This window comes from Psammomys obesus, unplaced genomic scaffold, assembly GCF_907164565.1.
Source record: "Psammomys obesus unplaced genomic scaffold, mPsaObe1.curated_primary_1811, whole genome shotgun sequence".
Taxonomy (NCBI): Eukaryota; Metazoa; Chordata; class Mammalia; order Rodentia; family Muridae; genus Psammomys; species Psammomys obesus.
Genome location: NW_026596130.1, coordinates 613,711 through 626,990, shown reverse-complemented (window position 1 = coordinate 626,990; position 13,280 = coordinate 613,711). Strand labels below are relative to the sequence as shown.

General features: G+C 57.3%; 1 protein-coding gene across 1 annotated transcript; it reads right to left on the bottom strand.

Annotated features, from left to right (window-relative positions):
- Positions 1-9,311: 9,311 nt before the first annotated feature.
- Neu1 (neuraminidase 1) lies at positions 9,312-12,655 on the bottom strand. The gene is made up of 6 exons (XM_055591997.1): positions 12,471-12,655; positions 12,099-12,291; positions 11,517-11,779; positions 10,484-10,666; positions 10,182-10,404; positions 9,312-9,991 (listed from the first exon to the last, which is right to left on the bottom strand). The coding sequence occupies exons 1-6, from the start codon at positions 12,585-12,587 to the stop codon at positions 9,765-9,767; spliced, it is 1,206 nt and encodes a 401-aa protein (XP_055447972.1). The 5' UTR covers positions 12,588-12,655; the 3' UTR covers positions 9,312-9,764.
- Between the last annotated feature and the right edge of the window lie 625 nt (positions 12,656-13,280).

Sequence of the window (13,280 nt, the reverse complement as noted above, 5' to 3'; positions counted from 1 at the left end):
AGAACCCAGAGAGGCTGAGGTGGGGCGCAAAGAGAACACCCCAAACTAAGACCCTTCGAGGCCCACACAGTGCACTTTTAGTCTGAACATGATTAAAATTCCCCAAAAGATAGCACAAAATAAGCAGACAGAACTATGTGGTGCCGGGTCCCGTGTGTACAGGGAAGATGCTCTCAGAGAGTGTAAAAGAAAGCTTGGGGCCAGAAGCGGTTGTGCACACCTTTAATCCCGGCACTCGGGAGGCACAGGCAGGTGGATCTCTGCGAGTTCGAGGCCAGCCTGGTGTCCAGGACAGAGTGAGTCCAGGACAGCCAGAGCTGCACAGAGAAACCCGGTCTGGAAAAACCAAGCACGTTCTATGGAAGACCCTCTAACAGTCCTCCCGGACCCCACAACAAACTCCTCGGTCTCCTCCACGTGAGCGTGACAGGCAAACACAAGCCCCCGTCCCTTCTCCGGTGGCTGCGGGAATCTTCGCTCTCTCCCTGTGGCTGGGTGGGCAATCACCTGTGTGTGTTTTCAGATCCCTTTAGCCCGTTCTGCCATGCCACCCTCCCCACTCCTGGCCCACCCTTGCTCCATGTGGCTGCACACACACCCTCCGTGGGAAGGCGTGTGGCGGGGACCTCCCCAGTGGAAGCTTCTGCTCTGACGCCAGGCAGGCGGGCAGGCTTTGTCACACGGCCTGGCCTCTTACCTGCCAGGCTGCACCAGGCACGGAGCAGGAAGCTGGGGCCCTGCTGGCTATGTGGAGAAGAGAGTTTCTGTTTCCTGACTGAGGTCGGAAGTGTGCCCTGCTCTGAGGGCACCGGGGAGCCTGTGGGTGTAGTTTCTGTATCATTTCATTTGGTGCCAAGACATCCGAGCTGTTCTGGAAGCTGAGCGGCGGTGGCACACAGCCGGGGCTGCACAGAGAAACCCTGTCTCAAAAACCAAAATAAAACACTGTTTTGGATGTTGCCTGTGAGACTGTAACTCTGCACAGCCCTTTGGAGGACACTTTTGAACGGGCTGCTGGTGATGCGCTCCAGGCAAACCTGAGGTGCTAAGCACTGGGCCTGAGGCAAGGGAGCGAGAGGAAGGGCGAGGGACCAAGTGGGGGGGGCTCCATGTACAGTTCATGTTCTGCACGTCTGACTTTTTGTTTGTTTTAAATATTCATCTTTTGTGTGTGTGTGTGTGTGTGTGTGTGTGTGTGTGTGTGTCGCTTTATGTGCACCACACAAGTATAGTGCCTGAGGAGGCGGAAGAGGCTGCCAGATCCTCAGCAGCTGGACTTCCCGGTCGCTGTGAGCATGTTGATGTGAGGGGAACAGAACCCCAGTCCTCTGCTAGAGCCGTCTCTCCAGACCCGTGTTCGTTTTTACACAGCTCCTGCCCAGGTTGGCCTGACCCTCACTGTGTTGGCCAGCAGGCTCAGTAACAAGTGGTGTCACAGCTGAGACACCCACACGGCAGGCAGGTACGGTGGGCCCGCCCGTAACCCCTGCGCTTGGCAGATGGAGGCAGGAGGATTGTCTTTCTTCAAGGCCAGCCTGGGCTACATGGCAAGTTCTGTGCCAGCCTGGGTTCCAGGAGACCTTTTCCTAAAGGTTGATCTGCTGCCCCTGTCCCCGGGGGCACCTGCACTCACCTGCACGTACCTGTTACACGTTCAGCTGCCAATAGCCCCTCAGCTGGGGTGGGGTCTGGTGAGCTACTCCCCTGTGTATTTATTTTTATTCTAGAATGTTTTCTTTATTTTAATAAGTTACTTAATCTTATTTTATGTGCATTAGTGTGAAGGTGTCAGACCCCTTGGAACTGGAGTTGCAGGCAGCTGTGAGCTGCCATGTGGGCGCTGGGAACTTTACCCAGGTCCTGTGGAAGAGGAGGCAGTGCTCTTAACCTCTGAGCCATCTCTCCAGCCCTCTATTCACTTGCTCATCCTCCCCACAAACCCCTACTGCTGGGGACTGATCTCAGGATGTGCCACACTAACCTACCCTCTACCACTGAGCTACCCCTCTGTTTCCTGATATCAATTTTAAAAACTGGTTTATTTTTTTAGATTGTGTGTTTGTGTGAGTATGTGTGTGTTCAAATGGGTAGTTGTGGAAGTAAGAAAACACATCAGTTTTCTGTTGCCACAATGTGGGTCCTGGGTTGGGCTTAGTCTCAGTCTTGGAGGCAGGTGCCTTTCCTGGCTGAGCCGTCTCACCTACCCCTAAAGGTGTTAGCCCTGCTAGGTTTTCTGTACTCACATGGATGGCCCACAAACATGGGTGTGTGAGGAGCACTGACCACTGGACTCATCGCTTTACAAAAAAAGGGGGTAGCTGGAGGGATGGTTCAGTGGCCAAGAGCACTGGCTGCTCTTCCAGAGGACCCAGGTTCCAATTCCAGCATCCGTGTGGCGGCTCACAACTGTCTGCCATGTCCTTTGAAGGGGTCCTACCCCCTCTTCCAGTCTCCGAGAGTCCCAGGTGTGCACTTGGTGCACCAACACATGCCGACAAAACAGCTACATACATCAAATAAACACAGAATTGAGAGAGGAAGTGGGGGATGGGGGGACCTGGGGTGAGTTGGATTGGGGGAGCAGACATGATCAAAACATGTTATCCACGTGGACGAAATTCTCTAACCAAAGACTGACCGAGCGCCGCAGCGGCGACCCGGAGAGGAAGTCATCCTTACACAGCAAGAGAAGCATGGCGACCTGAAGGGCCTGGGAGTTGTGCCAAGTCCTGGCCTGCTGGGAGCTGTCCCGGCCATCCAGGCTTATCACAAGGCTGCCAGAGGCGAGAGCAGTGCCTGGGGGTGGATGGGCGATGGGCAGCCTCGCTGCAGGCCAGGCCAGACCTTCCCGTGATCACTTTTAGCCACCCTCGTGGTTTCCAGTTTTGACAAAAGGTCTCCAGTAGCTGGGGCTGGTCTCCGATCGGTCAGTGAGGTCCCCTGCCTCCCACAGGGCCTTTGATTGCTGTGTTATTTCCCAGAGAAAAAGGAATCGGAGTTAGTCCAAGTCAGTCCAAAGTACATGCTGACTCCTAAAGTGTTAGATGTCATTGTCCCTCGTCAGGTGTCAGGTGACCCTCAGGTGGACATGACCACATTTTGGATGCCTATTGCCTACCATTAAACTGTCAACGTCTACAAATCTACCCAGTGCAAGCCAACCTCTCCTGTTGGCTCTCAGTGGGTGACAGAGCTCCAAAGGAAGGGCTGCGTGATGGTTGATCCTGGGTGGGATGGGCCATCTTCCGGGAGCCACGCAGGGAACCCTTGCTCAGCTGGTTTGATTTATGAGGGAAGAGAATAACGTCTATAAAAAGAAGACTTTAAACATTGCGTGCTGAGGTTGAATGCACGCTTCGAGCATGAGTGTGTGATTGAGGACACACCTCAGCCCTTTTTATCCCTTTTTATGATGAACAGTAAATGGTGTGAAGAGCTAACTAGTAAAAAGAAGTAGTTCCTGGAGGCATGGGATGACCCACCCAGCTATTCAAGAGGGAGGCCTGTGTATTTACTGCAAACAGAAGGCCAGACTGGGCTACAGGGTGTGCTCAAAGCTCGGGAAATGTACCCAGATCCTGTCTCAAAGAAATAAAAAGGGCCCGAGGCACACTATCAGTAACAGCGTGCGCCCCGTCCAACCTCCAGAGCAGGCCAGGGTGGGGGTGGGGAGGCTGTGATATTTCCCAGGTGTGGGAGGACCACAGCGGGAGTTTAAGGCTAGCCTCTGCTGCAGGGAACCTGAGGTTTGAGGCTAGGTTTCAGGTCTGGAAGAAAGAAAAACTTAAACAGCCTGTCTCAAATGACTCAGGACATGCCTGATTACACTCCCAGCCCTGGGAAACTCACACCCTCTTCCAACCCTGCCTCGCCCAGAGCCCGAGCCTCATGCCCTCCACTGCTGAGCCGTCTTACCCCGCTTCAGTTGCCCTCTTTCTCTCGCTCCAGGGAGTCTGAAGCATCAGCTGCCCGCTGGAGCCCCATACTGCCACTCAGTAACTTTTCCAGGCCCTGAGTGTGGACGGGATTCTAACACTGGACCCAGCAGACCAAACTAAGGCTGAAGCTCCATCACCCTCCAGGCCCCAGCTTACAGGCCTGGGAAACAGGAAACGTGACTTCCAGCCTCCATCCCAGAGACCTGTGAACCGCCGTTAGAGTGTTCTAGCTATTCGGCCTTCTCCACACGAGGAACAAAGATGGAGACGAGTTCACCCACTGAAGATCGTGCTGGAGCTCATGACTAGCATGCCCCAGCCTCTGGTTGCTTTCCCAGCACACCACAGGAAAGGAAACCAAAACCCCGATGTTTACCAGCCGCAGGTGCTTGTTTGCCGATTTTCATTTCCTTTTCTTTTAATTTACTTTTTGGTGTCTATGAATGCGTTGCTTGCTTGTATTTAAACGTACCATGGAGGCCAGGGCCAGGAGACGGTGCGGGTTCCCCTAGGACTGGAGTCGTGGATGGTTGAGAGCCATCGTGTGGGTGCTGGCAACAGACCCAGGACCTCTGCGGGAGCAAGAAGTGCTCGCAGCAGCTGAGCCATCTCTCCAGGCGTTCGGAACCATTGCACTAAGCCATCATTTCCAGGCTGGAGGTTTAGAGGCTCTGGCTGCTCTTCCAGAGCACCAGAGTTCAGTGGCTGGCACCCAGGTGCTGCCACTGGCTGTGTGTGTGTGTCTGGCTTTCACCTGGGCGCCGGATCAGAACTCAGGTTTCCAGGCTTGTGTGATAAGCATTTTACCTACAGGGACACTGGAACAGCTCAGAAATGTATTTAAAACATTTTTAAGCTTACTTATTCATGTGACTGTTTTGCCTGGTGCCCGAGGAGGTCAGAAGAGGGCACTGGATCCCCTGGATTCCAGCCATCCTGAGCCACCATGGAGATGCTGGGACTCAACCCCTGGGCTCTGCAAGACAAGCGCTCTTACTGCTCCACGCTATACTCAGCCCCCAGAGTTGTAGCATACGCCTATAATCCCAGTACTCTGACGGCAGGAGGCTCACCGAAAGTTCGAGGCCAGCCTGGTCCCCATGGTGACACCAAGATAAAATAAAACCATCCAGGCTAGGCGTGTGGCTCAGTGGTCCAGCTCTCGCCCGGCATGCCTGAGACCCCAGGTTCCATTCCACGCGCTGGTGGCGGGGGTGGGAGGAGGCAAGCTCTGGGCCCTGAGGGTCCATCTACTGAGCTTCCCAGCCATGGGGTATGATGGGGAAGGGGCTGGTTCTGCCTCCTTCACAGTGCTGGGAGTACAGGCGGGCACGGCCTGTCTCATTCTCTCCCCGCCTCTCTTTATTTCGTGTTCCCTTATTTACTCATTATGGTGGGTACATGCAGGCCATGGCACGTGTGGTGGTCAGAGAACAGGCCAGAGCCAGTTCTCTCCGTGCCCCTTGTGGGCCCAGAGCCTCTCACTCAGGTCACCGGCCTTGACAGCGAGTGCCAGCAAGCCATCTTGCTGTCGCCTCTTCTATGTCTGGAGCCGGGACTATGAGCTCAGTGCTCAAGAAGCTGGGTGGGAAGACGGCATGAGTTCTAGGCTACAGAGCAAGGCCTGCGTCAAAAAATAAAAAAAGAAAAGAAAAAGCAAAAGACTGTCAGGCGGGTGTGCAGTTTTCAGTGGTGGCAGGTGTGGGGCAGTGGTCGTGGCTTCCATTCCTCCTGGCCTCACATCTGTTCAGTGGTTTGCACGAATCATGGCCACCTTACGTTCTGGAGCCGGGACCTGGGCCTGGTGCATGCTAACCCGCCAGCCAGCCAGCCTCTTACTGTCAACCCTCTTTCCTCAGAGCCTCTCTCTGTCCGCAGGCCAGCGGATGGGCCTCTGTATGTGTCCCCTGGGGCAACACTGTGGTTTATTAGGGCAACAGTTACAGCAACTGTCTCAGAACTGCTCAATAAGGAGAGTGAGCCCACACCCCTCAGCTCCTGTACCAACCATCCAGCAGGTAAATAGCCCGGACTAGGGAAGGCTCGTCCTTAATTTGTTTGTTTTGTTTTTCAAGATGGGGTTTCTCTGCGTAACAGAGCCTTGGCTGTCCTGAACGGGCTTTGTATTCCAGGCTGGCCTTGAATTCACAGAGATCTGCCCGCCAGAGGTTGGATGACATGAAGGTAGCAAAGAGACAAATCCACAGAGGACCATCCCACGGGACAACCTGATGTGTCTGTCTAGACGGCACTAAAATCAAGCAATCAACTAAGCAGAGAGGTTCGGCTGTCCCGGGCTGCACTTGGAAAGAGACCTTCTTGGGTCCTGACGTTTGCTTTTAAGTCGTTTTATGTGTTTGAGCATTTTGCCAGCATGTGTACCAGGCATGTCCTGCAGTTACTGATGGCTGTGAACCGCCGTGTGGGAATTCGCACAGGATCCTCTGCCAGGGCGGCCAGTGTTCCTAATCACCAGGCCACCTCTCGGCCCATTTGTGCTTTGAGAAAGGGTCTTGCTTATGTCGACTAGAGCTTGTGCTACAGAGGCCAGGCTGCTCTGGACTTGCAGCCATCCTCCTGCCTCTGCCTCCTCGGTGCTGAGATTATAATACCATACCTGGACTTCAGTTCTGATTTGCCCAGATATTTTTGAGACATTTGGCTAAACTTCATTAGTTGGACAGTTGATGCCACTGTTAGTACTTCTGAGGGGTCAGTGAGAACAGTGTGTGCGTGCAGGCTTCTGGGGAGGCCAGAAGGGTCTCAGATTGCTTGCAGTCACAGGCATTACAAGCCACCCACCATCGGTGACCAGCCCTTGGGCGCTCTAAGAGCAGCCAGTGCTCGGAGCCTCTGAGGACCTCATGCCTCTGCCGGCCATGCAGGAGCTAGTGCCATGACTTCTGGACTCTGCTTTACATTCGGAGGAAAGGGCAAGGGAAAAGGAGTGAGAAGCCAGTGTGGGGCACAGCCCAGCTAGCCCACCCATGTCTCAAGGAGAGAGCCTAAGGTCTCTCTTCAGCATGAGGGAAAAAATGGCAAAGAGAAGACATGGCAACATCCAACATGGCTGGCGCTGAGGCAGGGTCTGAAGCGTCTGACACACTGCATTCCGGGACAGCCTAGGCTACAGTGGGAGACCTTGATTCAAAACACAATCAATGGTGGATGCTGACCTGTGTTGGTGGGGGTACACTGGCAGTCCTAGTTCTGAGGCAGGAGGATTTCCGCAATTGGAGATCAGTCGGGTGATATAGTAAGACCCATCTTGAAAGAAAGAAAAGAAAGCAGGAAGGAAGGAAAGAAGAACTAAGGAACTAACCTAGACTGAATATTGAAAACACAGTAACCAGACCTAAACTGAGTGTTGAAAACATAGTAACCAGTCAAGGCTTGGTGGCAAACGCCTGTAACCCCAGCACTCAGAGAGGCAGAGGCAGGAAGATCTCTTGTGAGTTAGAGGCCAGCCTGGTCCACAAAGCGAGTCCAGGACAGTCAAGGCTACAGAAAAAAAAAAAAAAAAAACAAAAAAAACAAACAAACAAACAAACAAAAAAACCCTGTCTGGAAAAGCCAGAAAAAAAGAAAAGGTATTAACTATTTTTCTTCTTCCGTTTGTGCCTTGAATATGTCTATTATCCAGGTGTGCTGGCACACTCTTGTTATCCCAGAACTTGGAAGGCTGAGGCAGGAGGATGGGGAGTTGGAGGTCAGCCTGGGCTGCACAGTGGGTTCAATCCACTTTAAGTTATGTAACAGGACTTTGGCTAAAAATGGAGTGATAAAAAGACATATAACCTTAGATGTCTATCTTTAATTCTTTAAAACCTAAATATTTGTGTTTGTGTGTGGTGGATGTAAACATGGTTTTGTCGTGGTCCCAGGTGTGGGATGTGGGCTGATTCAGATGGTCCACAGCTGCAGACTGTCTGCCTCCTGCGGGCTCCGAGAGTTTAATCCTTATGCCAGCTGCAGAGTTTAAATCTGAGGACTCCGGAGAGGGAATAAATGCCAGAGCCCAGAGAGAAAAGGGATTCTGAGAAAGAAAAGGCTGCTGCTCCCCCCTGCTGCTCTTGATGCAGTTTGATGAAATGAAGTTGGAGATCTGAAACGAATCGGAGTTGGCTCAAGGAATCTGCTGACCCTAACCAGCAGGAAGTAGCCACAGAGAACTCTGCCCTCTCCCCACTAGACTCCTCTCTCTCCTACCTAGTGTTGGGGTGTTGGAAGGGACTGGGGTGGAGTAGGGGAAAAGAGGCATAAGAAACATAAAAGTTTAAAAAAAGAGTGCCTATGCGTGTCAGTGTGCGGTGTGTGTGCGTGTATGCGTGTCAGTGTATGTGTGTGCGTGTATGCGTGTCAGTGTGCAGTGTGTGTACATGTGTGTCAGTGTGTGTGTGCACACGTGTGTCAGTGCGCGCACGTGCACTGAACGGAGGCCTCCCTGTGCGTGAAGTACTCAGCACTGGCTGGGCCTGCAGCCGGGCTGCACATCCCAAACTGGATAAAAAGCCCTCCGGACACACAGTGGGGTTGTGCTTCTACCACAGCAAACTGTCCTCGCATTTCTCAGAGAAGCTGTCAGGAGGAAAACGACCCTCTCAGAGCAAAGGAACCTTCCCGGCATCCCTCGGGCCTTACGCTGTCAAACAACTTTAGAAGCAGAGACGGCGAGATGGCTCAGCTGCAAAGGCCCCTGCCCCAACCCTGACAACTGAGGTCAGTCTCTGGGACCCGCAGAGTGGAAGGAGCGCGCCAGCTCCGAAAGCTGACCTCTGACCTCCACAGTACAGACCTCCTCTCCACAGACACGCACAGCCCGGCAGGACTGAACAGTCACAGGCATTCCAGGCACCGGCTCTCCCCGAGCTGCACCTCCAGGCCGGCACCCAACAGGCTCAGCACCCTAGGCTCCTTCCTTTGCACGTGGAGACACTCTGCTCTCCCCACACCTGCATCGGCCTGAGGGTGAAGGTGCTGGTTTCTCACAGACTGCCCTCCTCACAGGCCGGGCTGACAAGGCTTCCGTCTGTTCCTTATTTCTTTTTTTGAGACGGGTTTCTCTGTGTAGACCTGGCTGTCTGGGATTTGCTCTGTAGACCAGGCTGGCCTCGAACTCCCAGAGCTCCGCCTGCCTCTGCCTCCCGAGTGCTGGGATAGCAGGTGTGCGATCCCTGGTTCACAGCTTAGAAATATGGGGCTACTCCCTGACACTCTGGAAAGCAGCAGGGCCTGGCAGTGGGGCAGCAGGGTCTGATCATCCAGGCGTTTCCCAGGCGGTCGGCGCACAGTTCCTGTTCTAACGGTGTCCCCGTGTGTCCGCTGTCTGTGAGGCAATCAGGAAAGCGGACAGACCACAGACTCCAGAAACGCTTTTTCTCCTTCATCAAGAACTTTAAGTTACGAATATTTCGATTCATAAATAATCAAAGGGTGTGTGTCCTGAAGGACCTTCTGCCCGGGGACTTTGAGCAACTCCTCTTCGGATCTCCGGTACCTACCTCCACACCCAGGAGGCCACCTGGCCTTCCTGGTTCCCTGAGTTCACACCTGTGTGACTGCCCGGGGGACCCAGCCCCTTCCTGGCTCAGAAAGGAACAGCCCCACTGTCCTTGGAGAGGGCGGACAGGCCTGCCCAGCACTCTGGAAAAATGTGCTCCTGCCGAGGGAGGGCCGTGCTGACCTTGCTGTCTGGGAGAGGAAGCTCGGTTAAGTCATAATGAGTGACTTCCCGTCAACGGGAAGTTAGCCACCAGCTCAGACTCTGCGACGGCGGGGCCGAGCCGGTTCCGGCAGCCTGGGCGGGCCCTCCGGGAGCTGCCCGGCTCAGAGCGAGCCGTACACGCTGATTTTGACCATGGAGATGCTCTCGGTGTAGCGGCTCAGGCCCTTCTCGTACAGCACGAACAGCTGCGGCGGCTGCTTCTCCCCATCTGCGCCGCTTTCCAGCGCCGTCAGCGACGAGTAGCCGCTGGGTCCAGGCCACAGCTGGACCCTCTCCTTCTGCCAGGACGTGCCGTTGCTGAAGCTCCAGCGCAGGGTCAGGTTCACGCCTGGGAGAGAGGGAGTCAGGGGCCCCGGTCCCAGTGCCCCTGCACCCCACCTATCCTCCATCCCCCACCCATGCAACCCTCCCACCCGCCCCATCCAACCCCCTATATCACCCCATCCCCCATCCCCCTCGTACCCTCCCCTCCCACCTCCTCCCCAGCCATCCCCCTCCCGGCCCCCTCGGGCACTCACGGAACTCGGGGTGCGCTGGGTTGGAGAAGAAGACGATGCCGGAGCTGGTGGCTAACGCTCCCGCAGCCACCACGGGGTCGACGAGCTCGGGGTCGAAGGTCACATCCCGCGGCCGGAGCGTGTCGCAGGCGTCGTAGCTGCGGAGCACGATCCTGCAGCGGCAGTGGTAGTTGTTCTGGTTGCGGGCGTTGATGATGACCGAGCCGTCCGGGAGCTCGTAGGGCTGAGGGGAGAGGACAGGGCCTCAGCACCCGGGGCGCCGGGCCTCTCGGGCCTCACGGGGCGGCGGGCGGGCTCCCGACCTGGCACTCGTCGGGGTTGAAGTCGTGCTCGTGCTTGGGCTGGCCGAAGGGAAGGCCGCTCACGCCGCTCCCGTAGCGCCAGGACGCCCCGTGGTCGTCACTGAGCAGGCAGAAGACCCCGTCCCGCTCCAGCGTGCCGTGCCCGCACACGATGAGCCGGCCCTTCCCCGGCTCCCGCCGCTTCTGCGGGGAGAGGGCGCGGGGTCACGGGGGGGGGGGGGGGGGGGGGCCGGGAGAGGGCTAGCCTGGAGCTTAGTAAGGCTGGAACACAGGTCCGCTCGGCGAGGGCTGCGCCAGGCGCTGGGTGAAGGGCAGAAGAATGAAGGGATGGAGGAGAGGGAAACGGCTCACCCTCCCTAAACGCAGTGTTTACCTGAGACAGGGTCTCGGTGGCCTCCAACTCCCTGTCCAGCTCCTCATCCTCCCCATCCCACTGCCTGATGCTGGAACTGCAGGCACGCTTTCCACCCCCTTAAGACAGGGTTTCTCTGTGTGGCCCTGGCTGTCCTGGAACTCACTCCATAGACCAGGCTGGCCTCGAACGCAGAGATCTGCCTGCCTCTGCCTCCCCATGTACTCTTTTCCGTTCCTTTTCCTTTTATGTGTGTTTGGGGGGGGGGGGGGGCGTCTCTCTGTGAAGACGGGCTTGGAACTGACAGTGTAGCCCAGGCTAGCCCTTAACTCATAGTGGTGATTTTCTTAGTTTTCATTGTTGTTCTTAAGTAAATGTCTGGTTAGCTACACAGAGAAATGGATTCCAATGTGACCCTCTCATACACACATGGATCATGCCTGGTCCTCATGCCCTCCCCACTGGACGCTCCCTAGACGCGTGGTGTGTCCACCCAGCCTGGGCAGCGCCAGGCCAGCCTGGGCTCAGGGATCCCGATGGGCACCGGGCACTGAGACCCAGGCACGTGTCAGCCACCGGCCACCCAAGCGGCCCCCGCACAGGTGAGCACAGGTCTGCTTCCGAGGGGTCCCACCCAGGGAAGACTCGGCTTGGCCCTCTCCCCATCCCCAGGGTGAGCACCTGGATGCCAGAGCCGGGGCCGGGGGCAAACATCTCTGTGCCGACCTCCACGGAGAGGTTGCGCGGCGGGCTCCAGGAAACGCCGTCGTCCTTGCTCCACACCAGCATGGTGGAGGCCACCTGGCAGCTGACCTTGTGAGCGCACAGGGTGTACACGAGGAACACCACCCCCGTGTCCGCATCGCTCACCACCGCCCCGAGGTTCAGCCCGTCCGAGGCCTCCCCGTCGTCCACGATGAAGGCTGTGGAGGACCACGTGCTACCTGGGGAGGGGGAAAAAGAGCAGAGTGACTTCCTGCCCCCCACCCCCAGGGGCCTCCGCGGCACGGGACCCCGTTTCTTCCTTCTCTGACTTACTTCCTACTCACCGCACCCAGCTGCAGAATTCCCACCCCAAACCTCGGCGGGAGCAGTTTTCCCTCGGGTTTCCCTAACCCAGGAGGGGGCCAGGCCTCTAGCTTCTCTCTCTGGGGGGCTCGGGTTGGCGAAGGGGTCCCACCCCCGACCACCCAAGCCACCCCCGCCCTGCGGCCAGCCACGCCACCCAGCAGCAGCCGCTCTTCCCACCCGGGCGCTGTGTACCCTGGTCCGTGGACCTCCTCATGGCGATGAACTTGGCGCCCTGGTCGGCGGCCGACTTCTTCCTGGCCTCGGCGAAGGCGAGCAGGGTGCCGCGCGGGGTGGCGGCGATGAGCGGGATGCGGAAAGTGTCCACCGAGCCGATCTGCCTCCCGCTCAGCCACAGCAGCTGCTCCATGGTCACCAGCGGCTGCACCTGCGCGGACGGACGCCTCAGCGCGGGGCACGCGCGGGCTGCGCGAGGGGGGCGGGGAGCCCTCGGGGACCGGCGGGGAGCCCTCGGGGACCCGCGAGGGCCCCAGGACGAGCGGGGGGGCGGGGAGGCCCGGGCGGCCCGCGGGCCAGGGCCGCCTCCGCGGGCGCAGCGGGGCTCACCAGGCCGAAGTCCTCCTCCGCCGCGGACCGCACCACGGACAGCAGGAGCAGGAGGCCCGCCGCGAGCCCCCGAGCCCCACGGCCCGACCAGCAGCGGCTCAGCGGCGGCCGCGCCATCGCCGCGGGAGCCACGTCCGCGAACCCGGCGACCCGCGGGAGCCGTCAGCTGACCGCGGCCCTTTAAAGGCGCGCACGTCGCTCGGCCCCGCCCCCTGCGAGCCGCCGCGACTCCGGGCCGCGCTCCCTCGGCACGTGACCCGGGGGCGGGCCCAGCCCGGGGGAGACTCGTTATTGGCTCCCCTGCCCGGGACGCGGCGAAGGGGCGGGGCGTGTTTTAAAGCAACAGGCGGAGAGCAAAAGGCAAAGACTGAAAAAAACACTCCAGCGGGATGGCAGGTCTGTAATCCAGGACAGCCAGGGCTACACAGAGAAACCCTGTCCCCCAAGAAACAAAACCAACCAACTAAACAAACAAAAAGACATTAGGGTTAGCATGTGACTCAGGGTTGAGTGGCGTTCTAGGTTATTTCAAGCGCCGGGTCCAGTCCTCGTCGCCACCCAAGTCAGGATGCACACCTGCAGGGCCAAGATTCGGGAGATGGAGGATCAGAAATCCAGTGTCTTAGAGACTCAAGGCCAGACTGGGCTAGGACAGGCACGCACGCACACACGCACGCACACAGGTGTGGGCACACGAGCTCATGCCAGCCTCTCCCAGGTGTCTTGTCAGGTGGGGCTGACAGGGCGTCCTGCATGCCTAGCTTTGGACACCTTAGTCACAAACCAGTCGGTTTCTGGTCCTGGGTGGAT

What these genes read in the sequence shown, in the direction of transcription:
- Neu1 (XM_055591997.1), bottom strand. Translation starts at nt 12,587, where the DNA reads ATGGCGCGGCCGCCGCTGAGCCGCTGCTGGTCGGGCCGTGGGGCTCGG. An exon ending in CGGAGGAGGACTTCGGCCTG is followed by an intron (nt 12,292 to 12,470) that starts GTGAGCCCCGCT and finishes CCGTCCGCGCAG; the next exon opens with GTGCAGCCGCTGGTGACCAT. An exon ending in GAGGAGGTCCACGGACCAGG is followed by an intron (nt 11,780 to 12,098) that starts GTACACAGCGCC and finishes CCCCCTCCCCAG; the next exon opens with GTAGCACGTGGTCCTCCACA.